Source organism: Lepidochelys olivacea, assembly GCF_965140295.1.
Source record: "Lepidochelys olivacea isolate rLepOli2 genome assembly, chromosome: 8".
In the NCBI taxonomy this organism is placed as follows: domain Eukaryota; kingdom Metazoa; phylum Chordata; order Testudines; family Cheloniidae; genus Lepidochelys; species Lepidochelys olivacea.
In genome coordinates this window covers 49,178,858-49,191,236 of record NC_140418.1, presented here as the reverse complement: position 1 = coordinate 49,191,236, position 12,379 = coordinate 49,178,858, and the positions used below count along the sequence as shown (strand labels likewise).

Genomic DNA, 12,379 nt, shown 5'->3' with positions numbered 1-12,379 from the left:
TGCGCTTGCTTGCAGATTAAAACTCTAGATATTCCTTACACAGGCCAGACAACCCTCTGGCCTGGACTCAGCCCTTCTCCTCAGTCCATCCTTTTTGTTCTCACGTGTTTCCAGCAGTCCTCTTTCTTGGGAAGGGAGTCAATGAAGAATGAACTCTGAAGATGTCACTCCCCTGCCTTAAATATCTTTGCATATGGCAGGAATCGTTTGTCTCCCAGTTTGGTTCCCACCCTCACCCCCCATCAGTGGAAGAAAACTAGTATTATCATAAAGTCCAGTACCAGGTGACTTGGTCAAATGTCCCTGCAGCCATAATTCAGAGACTGTTTGCAGTGTAAGGCATCCTGATGGGAGATTAGCATTTCAGAGACCGATAGTTCTCCCTAATGACTCTTCCCAACTGGCCATCTAGACTGATTGCATTCTGTCTAGTGGGCATTCCTCAGGTGTAAACACATTTGTAATAGATGCATACACAATATTCCTGACTTCAGATACAAAAATGATACCTGCATATAAATAGGATAACCATATTCAATAAATTATAACCTTTCCAATGATATCTCACGTGCCCTATCTTGCATAAAATACATCATAGTTATGCCATAATCATATCATAACAATATTTCTATGAAGAATATGGGAACATAGTGCCACAGCGGTAATTTGCAAGAAAATACTTTAAAACTTTTAATACTTAAATTCATGGTGGATTTGATTTAAATCAAACTGATTTAAATCACTAGTCAGGAAGACTCAGTTTGATCATGGATTTCTACATAAAAGTGCATTCTTGTTGGTTGTTGTATCCTTAATACATATTCTTCACAACTCAGAGATAGATGTAGGTTTCATTCTTAGAAGCTACACACTATACATTTTAACGTAATTTATTTTGAAAACTTTTCAGATTAGTTTTACAGCTATATCAGAAAAGGAATGATTGGTTATTTCATTTACCAAAGGTAATTGAAGCAGATATTTATGAAGTCATTGGGAGGTGAACTATCTCCAATTCAACAGGTTAATCGTTACTATTTGGAGGATTTTCTTGCCATGCTGTATTAGGAGGAGAACATCACCAGACAGATTTTTAAATTGTTTTATTGAACTAAAACAACAAAGTTATGTATTCTGGATTTGTTTCTTCAACAGCAAACATATAACATCTTAACAAAACAAGCATATGAATTTTTGCATGTAATTAAACGTTCAAGTTCTTTAAAATCAGGTTTGTTTTTGTTAAAATTGTTTTTAACTAAAATAGTGAAATGAAATATTTTTTAAAAAAAATTAAATCAACTATGTCAGCCAGGTCAACATGAGAAACTTAAAATACTGGCTTCTGCAGCTAACTCATTCATCCTCACCTTCATTTTCCTGTTTGTTCATAATCTGGAAAAGAAAAACAAGCTTTCCTGCTTTTTCAGGTCCCAAACGATTTCTCAGTTTGGAATGAATTAGTCCAAAGGAAGAAAATATTCTTTCTACACTGGCAGAAGAAGCTACTGCTGTTAAAAGTGAGATTATCACTTCAACAATCTCTGAATCCAAGAGCTTAAGTGACTTCCACCAGTTCACTGGTGTGACTTTCTTTAAAACACCATCAGCAAACATATATTCCTTGAATGGTTCACCCTTAGCTCTGAAGTTTATTATAGTTGGCATTATAGAGGGATGATTGCTGGATGTCCATGTCATAGCCAATTCCTCTTCTTCAGCAGTTAAGGTTTGACCCTGGTACCGAGTACTGACAATATTTGCAAGAAAATGAGCTGGAGATAGTGCTTGTCCCGTTCGTTTTTTAATGCTTGTAATTTAACTCTGTCATTGCATATTTCTCTTTTTAAGATCTCACTCGGTTCCTTCCAAATTTCAACAGCGTCAGCAATAAAACAGCTATTTCCCAGCATTTTGTTCAAGGCTACAGAAATAGGTTTCAGGGTACTCGGCATGTGTTCAACGTTTGTCTTAAACCCAATGATGAGAACTTTGGCTGTGACAGTGCCATCTATTTGTTCACAATTTTGTTCATACACTGTCATCAGATTAGGCCAGTTCTTGATATAGTGCTCAAAACAGTCCACTACCAAGTTCCATTGCATGTCTTGTGGGAGAGTTAGCTTGGTTCCTCCCACTTTTTTCAGAGCAGCTGCTGCAAAGTGGTTGTTACGAAAGTATTTTGCAATTTCAACAACATTAGCCTTTATTTCTGGAGCACTGAAGTCTTTGGCTAGGAGGTGCATCAAATGAGCACTGCAACCGTATGTTATTAGCTTGGGACTCTCTTCTAAATAATTTCTTCTAATCTTGGATACATTTGCAGAATTGTCTGTGACCAAACTGCATACTAGACATTTGAATTTTTTCCCACAGTTTGTTATAGCTTTTATTGCTACTTCTTGTTAGTATTCTGCTGCGTGTGCATTTCCTGATGTATCAATTGTTTCTTCTGTTGTCACACAAGCACGTACCACAGGATCATCGTGGACATTGCTCCATCCATCAAGACTCAGGTTAACAATTTTACCCTCTAAACCTTTTGCACACTGCTCAATTTCTGTTTCATACACTTTATCCAGCAATTTGCCTGCGACATCTGCTCTGTTGGGTGGACTGTATCCTGGTCCGAATGACTGAACATTGTTAATGAAGTGTGGGTTCTCAATCATACAGAAAGCTGAGTTTGTTGCATAAACAAACTAGGCAGTTTTTCCATCAATCATCTCTTTTTGTAATCTACTGGTTCTTATCACATACTTATCTATGGTTGTTTCTGGATGATGGAGTTTTTTTTCTTTTTACCAGAGGTGATATACTGTGGCTATGTGACATACATGATGTGACTGAAACACTATCATTGGCAGATAACTCTGGAACTATAAAAAATGATGGTGATCTTGAAGGTGGATAGTCTTCAGAATCCTGTATGTTGAGGATGGATTCTCCTAAACAAAATAAGTCAATGCAGTTATTTCATTATTACCACCATACTGCTCATTTAGTATTACTCATTGCATTGACTGACACTTAGTACCACTTTAAAGATGAAATTGTAAAAGGAAGATCTGCCTATTTCAGCTATTTATTTTTGATCACAACTGTATCTAAAATGATAGTACCATAGAGTAACTACTATATTTTTTGCTCAAACATGAGAATTCAAGAATAGTCCAGAAGGAAGACAGGCAGTCCTTGAGAAAGAAGTATGAAATAAAAAAGTTTACCAACCTGAAGATTCTGCGTATTCAGACATGTTCCTTTCATTATCTTCAACGCAGCTTCCTCCTGAGAAGTAACAGTTCTCATGATATTGTTTCATTCGGGAAACCAGGCCATGCATTTCTTTGTTGCACTGTTTGCATTTTGCATGCATGCCTGTCTCACCCACAGGTAGAGGATCTTCATTAAAATATTCCCAAACTGGGTCTCTTTTATGGCCTGCTGCCTCTAGTGAGAGAATGGTATAGTTGATCTCAAATCAATGAAGGCTACCCTCAGAAAGACCTCAAGACTTCTGGAATATGCTGCTCAAACAGTTTCACTTTTGTTTCTACTGCCTGTCCCTACCTTCTCACATTTATCTCCAGACTTCTCCTTGTCCAGATCTATTCCGCGCCAAACACTTTGCACTTTTAGAGAGAGGTAAGGGATTGACTCTGTGTACACAAATTTGCAGAAGGACAATAGGGTTTAAGTCTGTTATTTCTCACCTCTATATATTATTTATTTATTTAAAAATTTTTTGCTGTTAACAAGCATTTTATCTCCGGAGACACAAATCCACAGTTTCAGAACTGCAAAACTAAGCATCTCTGATGGTATCTTCTAGACTGAGCACTGAGTCCCATTGGGTAGATAGAAAGATTAACCTAAATAATCTATACAGAAGCCCCTGGAATCCCATGAGATTGGGTCCCTAATTCATGAACTATTGGAACTCATTTACAAAACTTTTCTTAAACATTACATTAATATATTGTCTCATATTATAGAATTAGAATTTATAATCCCTGTTCCATGATGGGATACCTTTGAGCTATAATGTATCTTAATTAAAACTATCTTTAGATGAGTTTTTTCCTCAAAAAGCATTTTATCAAAAAAATCCGATTTAAATTTAAAAAGTTCAATTTTTTTTATTTTTTAAAAAAAATCATTGATTTTTATCCACCCTGCTTAAATTCAAGTGAGGGATAGAAAGAGATTTGATGTCTATTGTAACAGGAGTTAAAGTATATTTTACATGATTTAAGTAAGATTTGTTTTATTTTTTTCATGGTAAAAATTGTGTCTGAATTCTGTTATAAACCAACTTTTTGTTGTTGTTGTTGTTTTGGGGTTGTTTTTTTGGGGAGCATGGGAAAATATGTCTCTCTTGTGGGATCTAATTTTTTTGCAGGCGGGAGTGGGATAAAAATACAAGAAACAGTGTGGGAGTGAGTGAGAGTGGGTATTGCAGGACTGGACAGGAGCAGGATTTAAAAAATAATCCCACACAGGGCTCTACTCTGGTCTTCCTCTTTGGTCGAATAGGGCACTTCTCTTAGCCTTTAGTTTCTTTATCTGAGAAGAATTCCCTTCTATTTTTAAGCCTCTCATCACAAAATGAAATCTGAATTAAAGCACCAGTTCATGATACCCCTCTGCCAACACTTTGACTGTAGTTGATTATATTGCCCTTCATTATATACCACTATCTATGTGTAGATAATAGAAAATTATCTCATCACGTATATGTTATAAAGATGTTATCAGCATGACTTTTGAATGGTTGCTTTCTTCACAAGGTAAATGTTAGTTATACAGATAATCCCAACGTGAGTCAGTAGACTTTAATACCACACCATCATGTCGTCTGTATATGCTATGTATATTACAGAACTACTTTAGGAATGTTTCCGAGTTCTAAAACTTTCTATTAGGACTATTTCTTATATTTTTGGGTCTGTAAATCCAGGGGTGTTCATTTCCGCAAGTTCAAATATGTAGGGCTTGGGAGAAATAAAAACCTTTATATATAAAACACCTCCAAAATTACCTAAAATATCGTGTTTCTAGTCCTAAATATATCACTGACTTACTTGGGTATCTTTGTTCCTTCCCGGTCAAGCAGCAGTTGGCAGGCTTCATGGGGAGCCTCTCTACAAAGGCACAGAGGTAAGTTGCCATTACATGAAGCTCAACACAGGAAAGAGAGCCCTCGGTGTTATAGCCATTTGGGCCCTACTCAACAGCTGGATCAGCTGAGTATCTGCTTCAAGGCTAATGAGCCGCTGAACTTCAAAGTACCATTTCCCCTACAAAACAGACAGCAAGCAAGAGGGGAAAAGTGGCAAACAATTCTGAAGAAAGTAGCCCTCAGAGTGAGCTTCTGAGAGAACCCTGTTCCTCAGCACAGACTCAGAAGACTGGGCAGCAACGTTGGTGCTGCTATTCATGAGGGGCGAAGGATGCTGAAAGGCAGACTGTCATGTGACTTGAAAAGGAAACCTTTTGCCAGCGTCTGAGACTTGAAAAAGGAAGAACAACACAGCAGATCCAGTCTAACAGAGCAGCAGATTCTTGCAATAGATGACTTGCAAAAAGGCTGGAGAGACAATGTTCTGAAATAGATAATAGAAAAAGAGAGTCCTGTTCGGTCATCTGGCCCAGCCATAAGGGCTGGTGCAGGACCGTTCCCTTTAATAAAATTTCTAATTCACTGGTGCATGATTGACCTTTAGTATAGATCATAACTCAGTGCTGATGTAGTGTGGACTGAGATGCTTGCAGGTCCTAGACTTCCAGTTTCTATAACTAGGGGTTTGAACCCCAGCAAAGTCAACTCAGTTCTTGAAACAGATAAAAATTTCATGTTGAGTACTGAGACAAGGGTGTTTGGCTGAAACCTCAGAAACTGAGGTTCTGGGTAAACATTGAAGATTCTGTGGTATTTTTAATAAGGGTTTGGTCAAGTTTCTTAAGAGGCCATGTCCATTCCCCCACATTATTGTCTCCCTATTTATTTGCTACTATGGCCCACAAACAAAGTTTGGGTGCCTTGGGCATCTTTGATGTGTTATAGTTAGTAATTGCACAATTTTCATTTTGTGGTGTTTACCTTAGGGTGACCAGATGTCCCGATTTTATACGGACAATCCCAATATTCAGGGCTTTTTCTTATATAGGTGCCTATTATCCCCCACACTCTGTCCCGATTTTTCATACTTGCTATCTGGGCACCCTAGTTTACCTAGTTCTTCTGTTGCTGGTTTCACTAAGGTGAAACAGTTGAAAGTATCATTTGATATAGCCTATGTTGTCTCAGTCTTAAGTGGAAGAGTATGGTAGTTTCCTTAAATGTGCAAAGGAAAAAAATGGTCTTGTGTCCTATTTAGTCTTCTTGATGCTTAAAGAATCTGTTATTTTAATTCTGTTCATTTTATGTCTTTTTTTTTTAAACAAACATTACAAATTCAATTCTTGTCTACTTGGATAGATTGTGTGGCTGGTTGGAGAATTAACAGAAGTAGGACATCACAAGGGCCAAGGAAGTGAGGCCTGATTGGCTAAGGAAAAGTGACTTTTTTAATTCAGACTGTTTTAAACTTTATTTGATTATTCCCTATTTAACTAAAGTAGCTGAGTGAAAAATGCCCTTCAATTTCTCCATCCATTCAATAAAGATGGAAGAAAGCTAGTCCCATACACACTTCTGAGTCATTCAGGAAGTCTTCAGCTCAAAAAGAGAAGGTGAGACTTGCCATTCCTGATATTTATAAGGAAATAGGAAGGTAGGGGTAAACAAAAATGTTGAGGCTGCTTTTTGCATTACAAAGAAAGAAAGGAAAACTTACAGTTTTAAGGTCTTTATTCAGCACCCAAGTACTGCAACTGTCTTGTCTAGAGGGAGCTTCAGACAGCTTGCTCTTCAGATTCCCATCTTGGCAAGCCACTTGGGGAGCACAGACACTGTACTACCATTCAGGTCTGATGAGAGTAAGATCTGGAGCTGTGTCTTCTGTGCACTGATGACACTGCAGCTCAGAACTTGAATTAGCATTTGCTTAATTTGGCATGTATCTTCTGTTTTTGCTTGGTCTTGTTGTGTAACATCTAGCTTCCAACAGTGGTGACAGTGATTATGTTACCATTGGGGTAGATTTTTAGGCTCTGATAGTGCAGTCTTTGCATTCACAGAACTCTAATTGAGCCTAGTCACCCTGGTGAGTTTTGGGAGCACAAGAAATGCAGGATCAAAGATTAATATATCTTAATCTCTGCATTTTTGCATTTAAATACTATGGTTGTAACTCTGAAAAATTAGTGAATGAATACATTTGAAGCATCTCTTTTAATGTTTTGTAAAGTCGATACATTTGGTTTGTTTAGTTTCTTGGTGGCTTTTGTTTTGATTTGTGTGTACTTAAAATAAACATTCCATTTTGTTTAAGCACTTAATACAAAAGGAGAATTGGGGAAGAGGCCTTTGACGTGTGGGAATTAAACCATTCCTTGTTTGTTGTCTTTTGCAGAAGCTGTGCGCAGCAATGAAAACACTGACAAGAGGAACAGCTGTCTTGGAGAAGCAGTGATAAGCAACCGTATAAATAGCTTACAGATGTGACATTTTAAAATTCTACTTCTAAAATTGATGCTGTCTTGTTAATGAGCTGGAAGACCGATTGAGAGACTAGTGAGGAACGGGTAAATCATGTATCCAGCTCCTGATTTCTTGCCTCTGATAGATACGCTGACACATGCTACCTGCAAGTCATTGGAATAACAAAACCATTGGGGCCAAATAATCTAGAGATACTAAGGACTTGTATATGCAGGAAGGCTTTTTTGGTGTAATCTAAGGTGTGGATTTAAACTGATATAACCCTGTCAAGGCTAATTCCCCATTCTGGCACTTCAAGTACAGAAGGTGGGGGCCCACAAGGATTTTAAAAATTAATACTGGCCACTCCAGGCTTGTATTAAACTCCCAAGATTATAGTTTTTCTCTGACCTTGGATTGGTAGATGCTGCCACCACCCAAGTGCAGAACCCCTTTGAGAGCCGAGGAAGGCGCACTTGGGAATTCCTTCCTGTGGGGTACCCTTAAACCTTTTCACACACACCCCTCTGGGGAAGAACTGCGAAAGAAAACAAAGGAAATTAGCTGTTGCCACCAGCTAATTAAACATGTGCACAAACCTCTTAGGACACAAAAATTGAATTCTGTTCTTAAAAAAGGTAAATTTTATTAATAAAAAAAAGAAAGAAAATACATCTGGGAACTCAGGCTATTGCTAGGTTTAAAAAAAAACAACTACAAGGATTAAGCACCAAGAATAGCTTTTCTGAGGTCCAGCTTAAAGGTTACAAGCAAAACAAAAGCACCTGGGTTTAGCACAGAGGAATTCACAAGCCTTAAAGAAATAAAAGAAATAAACCTAATCACGTCTTCCTAGACATTTCCTGATCTACTTACATATCTGGGGTTTGAAATGAGTAGTTTTTAGGTATGATACTGATGATTTTTCATACCTGGCCCAAACTTCTTACAGCATAGCTCTGTCCTGTCCCCTCTCTCCAGGAAAACAACCACAGACAGACAAAACGGGAGTCGTTTTTCAAATTGAAAAAGTTCTAGCCTTCCCATTGGTTTTTTTGGCCAGGGGCCCACTCACTTCCTTTTACCTGTGCACAGCAGAGAGACTTTTTAACCCTTTTCAGGTAGAGCAATTAGAGAACAGCTACTAAGAGGGATTTTATAGCTACTGGTTGGCTGGGTATCCATAAAAAAGGGAGCTCCCCTTCCCCTTCATTATTCACAAACCCTGTTATAACTTTTCCATGTACATAAGCCTTTCGGCAGAACTGGAGTGTATGTGAGAACAGAATGGCTGCCCTTGTTTCGTGTGCTTATCAGTGGCCAAATTCTGTCTGAACATGGTGACAATGCAATTGTGTGTAATAGGAAGATGATGGAATAGGGAGTGTAATGAGAGTTTCAGTGGAAGAAGAAGAGAGAACCACATACCAGGAAGGACAGCAATAGAAGAGGGTAGCATTCACCCTGCGACCCGTTCTTCGTCTAAAAAAATGTAAGTCCAGTACTGCACTTCAGGCAGGCTTACGCAAGGAGAACAATGACTGTATCAAGTTGTTGTTTACAGTGCTTGTCCTTGAAATGGTTCATTACATCAATGTAGCAACACTGAGCCCTGGTCTACACTAGGACTTTAGGTCGAATTTAGCAACGTTAAATCGATTTAAACCTGCACCCGTCCACACAGTGAAGCCCTTTATTTCGACTTAAAGGGCTCTTAAAATCGATTTCCTTACTCCACCCCTGACAAGTGGATTAGCGCTTAAATCGACGTTCCCAGCTCGAATTTGGGGTACTGTGGACACAATTCGATGGTATTGGCCTCCGGGAGCTATCCCAGAGTGCTCCATTGTGACCGCTCTGGACAGCACTCTCAACTCAGATGCACTGGCCAGGTAGACAGGAAAAGAACCGCGAACTTTTGAATCTCATTTCCTGTTCGGCCAGCGTGGCAAGCTGCAGGTGACCATGCAGAGCTCATCAGCACAGGTGACCATGATGGAGTCCCAGAATCGCAAAAGAGCTCCAGCATGGACCGAACGGGAGGTACGGGATCTGATCGCTGTTTGGGGAGAGGAATCCGTGCTATCAGAACTCCGTTCCAGTTTTCGAAATGCCAAAACCTTTGTGAAAATCTCCCAGGGCATGAAGGACAGAGGCCATAACAGGGACCCGAAGCAGTGCCGCGTGAAACTGAAGGAGCTGAGGCAAGCCTACCAGAAAACCAGAGAGGCGAACAGCCGCTCTGGGTCAGAGCCCCAAACATGCCGCTTCTATGATGAGCTGCATGCCATTTTAGGGGGTTCAGCCACCACTACCCCAGCCGTGTTGTTTGACTCCTTCAATGGAGATGGAGGCAATACGGAAGCAGGTTTTGGGGACGAAGAAGATGAGGAGGAGGAGGAGGTTGTAGATAGCTCACAGCAAGCAAGCGGAGAAACCGGTTTTCCCGACAGCCAGGAACTGTTTCTCACCCTAGACCTGGAGCCAGTACCCCCCGAACCCACCCAAGGCTGCCTCCTGGACCCAGCAGGCGGAGAAGGGACCTCTGGTGAGTGTACCTTTTAAAATGCTATACATGGTTTAAAAGCAAGCATGTGAAAGGATTACTTTGCCCTGGCATTTGCGGTTCTCCTAGATGTAGTCCTAAAGCCTTTGCAAAAGGTTTCTGGGGAGGGCAGCCTTATTTCGTCCTTCATGGTAGGACACTTTATCACTCCAGGCCAGTAACACATACTCGGGAATCACTGTAGAACAAAGCATTGCAGTGTATGTTTGCTGGCATTCAACCAAAATCCGTTCTTTCTCTCTCTGTGTTATCCTCAGGAGAGTGAGATATAATTCATGGTCACCTGGTTGAAATAGGGTGCTTTTCTTCAGGGACACTCAGTATAGCCCATTCCTGCTGGGCTGTTTGCCTGTGGCTAAACAGAAATGTTCCCCGCTGTTAGCCACAGGGAGGGGGGAAGGTTGAGGGGGTAGTCACGCGGTGGGAGGAGGCAAAATGCGACCTTGTAACGAAAGCACATGTGCTATGTATGTAATGTTAACAGCAAGGTTTACCCTGAAAGAGTGTAGCGACTGTTTTATAAAATGTGTCTTTTTAAATACCGCTGTCCCTTTTTTTTTCTCCACCAGCTGCATGTGTTTCAATGATCACAGGATCTTCTCCTTCCCAGAGGCTAGTGAAGCTTAGAAAGAAAAAAAAACGCACTCGCGATGAAATGTTCTCCGAGCTCATGCTGTCCTCCCACACTGACAGAGCACAGACGAATGCGTGGAGGCAAATAATGTCAGAGTGCAGGAAAGCACAAAATGACCGGGAGGAGAGGTGGCGGGCTGAAGAGAGTAAGTGGCGGGCTGAAGACAGGGCTGAAGCTCAAATGTGGCGGCAGCGTGATGAGAGGAGGCAGGATTCAATGCTGAGGCTGCTGCAGGACCAAACCAGAATGCTCCAGTGTATGGTTGAGCTGCAGCAAAGGCAGCTGGAGCACAGACTGCCACTGCTGCCCCTCTGTAACCAACCGCCCTCCTCCCCAAGTTCCATAGCCTCCACACCCAGACGCCCAAGAACGCGGTGGGGGGGCCTCCGGCCAACCAGCCACTCCACAACAGAGGATTGCCCAAAAAAAAGAAGGCTGTCATTCAATAAATTTTAAAGTTGTAAACTTTTAAAGTGCTGTGCTTAAAGTGCTGTGTGGCATTTTCCTTCCCTCCTCCACCACCCCTCCTGGGATACCTTGGTAGTCATCTCCCTATTTGTGTGATGAATGAATAACGAATGCATGACTGTGAAGCAGCAATGACTTTATTGCCTCTGCAAGCGGTGATTAAAGGGAGGAGGGGAGGGTGGTTAGCTTACAGGGAAGTAGAGTGAACCAAGGGGCGGGGGGTTTCATCAAGGAGAAACAAACAGAACTTTCACAGCGTAGCCTGGCCAGTCATGAAACTGGTTTTCAAAGCTTCTCTGATGCATACCGCGCCCTCCTGAGCTCTTCTAACCGCCCTGGTGTCTGGCTGCGCGTAACCAGCAGCTAGGCGATTTGCCTCAGCCTCCCACCCCGCCATAAACGTCTCCCCCTTACTCTCACAGATATTGTGGAGCACACAGCAAGCAGTAATAACAGTGGGAATATTGGTTTCGCTGAGGTCTAAGCGAGTCAGTAAACTGCGCCAGCGCGCCTTTAAACGTCCAAATGCACATTCTACCACCATTCTGCACTTGCTCAGCCTGTAGTTGAACAGCTCCTGACCACTGTCCAGGCTGCCTGTGTACGGCTTCATGAGCCATGGCATTAAGGGGTAGGCTGGGTCCCCAAGGATACATATAGGCATTTCAACATCCCCAACAGTTATTTTCTGGTCTGGGAAGAAAGTCCCTTCCTGCAGCTTTTGAAACAGACCAGAGTTCCTGAAGATGCGAGCATCATGCACCTTTCCCGGCCATCCCACGTTGATGTTGGTGAAACGTCCCTTGTGATCCACCGGAGCTTGCAGCACTATCGAAAAGTACCCCTTGCCGTTTATGTACTCGCCGGCTTGGTGCTCTGGTGCCAAGATAGGGATATGGGTTCCGTCTATGGCCCCACCACAGTTAGGGAATCCCATTGCAGCAAAGCCATCCACTATGACCTGCACATTTCCCAGGGTCACTACCCTTGATATCAGCAGATCTTTGATTGCGTGAGCTACTCGCATCACAGCAGCCCCCACAGTAGATTTGCCCACTCCAAATTGATTCCCAAGTGACCGGTAGCTGTCTGGCGTTGCAAGCTTCCACAGGGCTATCGCCACTCG

General features: G+C 41.4%; 1 protein-coding gene across 6 annotated transcripts in view; it reads right to left on the bottom strand.

The window, feature by feature from the left end:
* Positions 1-1,312: 1,312 nt before the first annotated feature.
* LOC311524782 (uncharacterized protein) overlaps positions 1,313-12,379 on the bottom strand; it is a 39,422-nt gene continuing 28,355 nt past the window's right edge. For 2 of the 6 annotated variants that reach the window (XM_084636280.1, XM_084636279.1), the window contains exons 4-6: positions 5,085-5,144; positions 3,232-3,450; positions 1,313-2,948 (exon numbers count right to left, since the gene is read on the bottom strand). In XM_084636280.1, coding sequence (XP_084492406.1) covers positions 2,761-2,948; positions 3,232-3,450; positions 5,085-5,144 — 467 coding nt within the window. In that variant the 3' untranslated portion in view covers positions 1,313-2,760. Of the gene's footprint in view, positions 2,949-3,231; positions 3,451-5,084; positions 5,607-7,996; positions 8,124-12,379 lie in introns of all 6 variants that reach the window. The other 4 variants (XM_084636278.1, XR_014712617.1, XR_014712615.1 and 1 more) reach the window with 4 other exon arrangements.